Source organism: Bos indicus, chromosome 7 (genome assembly GCF_029378745.1).
Source record: "Bos indicus isolate NIAB-ARS_2022 breed Sahiwal x Tharparkar chromosome 7, NIAB-ARS_B.indTharparkar_mat_pri_1.0, whole genome shotgun sequence".
NCBI lineage: Eukaryota > Metazoa > Chordata > Mammalia > Artiodactyla > Bovidae > Bos > Bos indicus.
Window position 1 is genome coordinate 7232842 of NC_091766.1, and position 1807 is coordinate 7234648.

The window sequence follows — 1807 nt, forward strand, 5'->3', positions numbered from 1 at the left end:
CAGCTAGCCATGGGTCATGTCTTAACTCTACCATGTTTGACAGCTCACCTCAAACAAGTTGCTTAGCATTTATGCACCCCAACATTCTCAATGAATATTCTCAAGATATTCAAAATGGGGTAATCAAATCAACACCTCCCCCATCACATTGGTAAGAGGATTAAATCTAGGTGGCACAGAGTAGGAGGGTCTCCCTGATGGCTTAGTTGGTAAAAAATCTGTCTGCAATGAAGGAGATCTGATCTCCTGCAATGGGTTTGATTCCGGGGTTGGAAAGATCCCTTGGCAAAGGGAATGGCTACCCATTCCAGTATTCTGGCCTGGAGAATTCAATGGACAAAGGACAGAGGAACTTAGCAAGTTACAGTCCATGGGGTTGCAAAGAGTTGGACGTTACTGAACAACTTTCACTTCACAGAGTAGGAACTCAGCCAATGTCATCTGTCATTTATCAGGAGCAGCCCCTGGGGTAGAGCCAGGAGTGATGGAAGCTGACAACCTCCCTCCATCCAGTAGCTGACCTCTCCACATCACACCTCACTTCAGGAACAGCCTTCATGCAGGGAGCCAACATCTCGGCAGTGACTGAATTCATCCTCATTGGCTTCTCCTCCTTCCCCCACCTTCAGCTGATGTTCTTCCTGCTCTTCCTGCTGATGTACCTGTTCACGCTGCTGGGGAACCTGCTCATCATGGCCACCGTCTGGAGCGAGCGCAGCCTCCACACCCCCATGTACCTCTTCCTGTGCGCCCTCTCCATCTTGGAGATCCTCTACACCTTCGCCATCATCCCGCGCATGCTGGCCGACCTGCTCTCCACCAACCGCTCCATCTCCTACACTGCCTGTGCCAGCCAGATGTTCTTCTCCTTCACGTTTGGCTTCACCCACTCCTTCCTGCTCACTGTTATGGGCTATGACCGCTACGTGGCCATCTGCCACCCCCTGCACTACAACGTGCTCATGAGCCCCCGAGGCTGCGCCTGCCTGGTGGCCTGGTCCTGGGCTGGAGGCTCAGTCATGGGGTTGCTGGTGACATCTGCCGTTTTCCACCTCCCCTTCTGTAGCTCTAATGTGATTCACCATTTCTTCTGCCATGTGCCTCCTCTAATGAAGCTGGCCTGTGGGGACAACGTCTCTACTGTGGCCATGGGTGTGGGCCTGGTGTGTATCACTGCCCTACTGGGCTGTGGTCTCCTCATCCTCTTTTCTTATGCCTTCATCGTGGCCGCCATCTTGAGGACCCCCTCAGCCGAGGGCCGGCACAAAGCCTTCTCCACGTGTGCGTCCCACCTCACCGTGGTGGTCGTGCACTACGGCTTTGCCTCTGTCATCTACCTCAAGCCCAAGGGTCCCCAGTCTCTGGAAGGAGACACGCTGACGGGCATCACCTACACGGCCCTCACTCCCTTCCTGAGCCCCATCATCTTCAGTCTCAGGAACAAGGAGCTGAAGGAAGCCGTGAAGAAGACCTTCCTCAGCAAGCTCTTTCTCCATAGATCCTGAAATGGCAGGTTTTGTAACAGGAGTTGTGGCAGGTAGAGGGACTTCAGTCCATTGTCTTGTCTGAAAAATGGAAGTAAACCTGATGCAGTCGTGATGAGACCTTCTGAGTCAGTTTCCTCCCGTTGACTGTGCCTGAGAACAGAATGCATGAGGGGATGCCCATGGGCTGTGTTGGGGAACCTGTGTACCTAGTGTATCTTCAATGTGTGAGGGAGGGATGCTTGCTCTGCCACAAACAATGACAGAAACAGCAACAGTGATTTCTTGCCTGCTCTGAATCAAGCAGGCTTCCCTGGTGGTTC

General features: G+C 53.0%; 1 protein-coding gene across 1 annotated transcript; it reads left to right on the forward strand.

Moving 5' to 3' along the window:
* Positions 1 to 557: 557 nt before the first annotated feature.
* On the forward strand, positions 558 to 1529 carry LOC109561174 (olfactory receptor 10H1-like). The gene has a single exon (XM_019963571.2). It carries the CDS (start codon positions 558 to 560, stop codon positions 1503 to 1505), a length of 948 nt encoding a protein of 315 aa, XP_019819130.2. The 3' UTR covers positions 1506 to 1529.
* Positions 1530 to 1807: the final 278 nt, after the last annotated feature.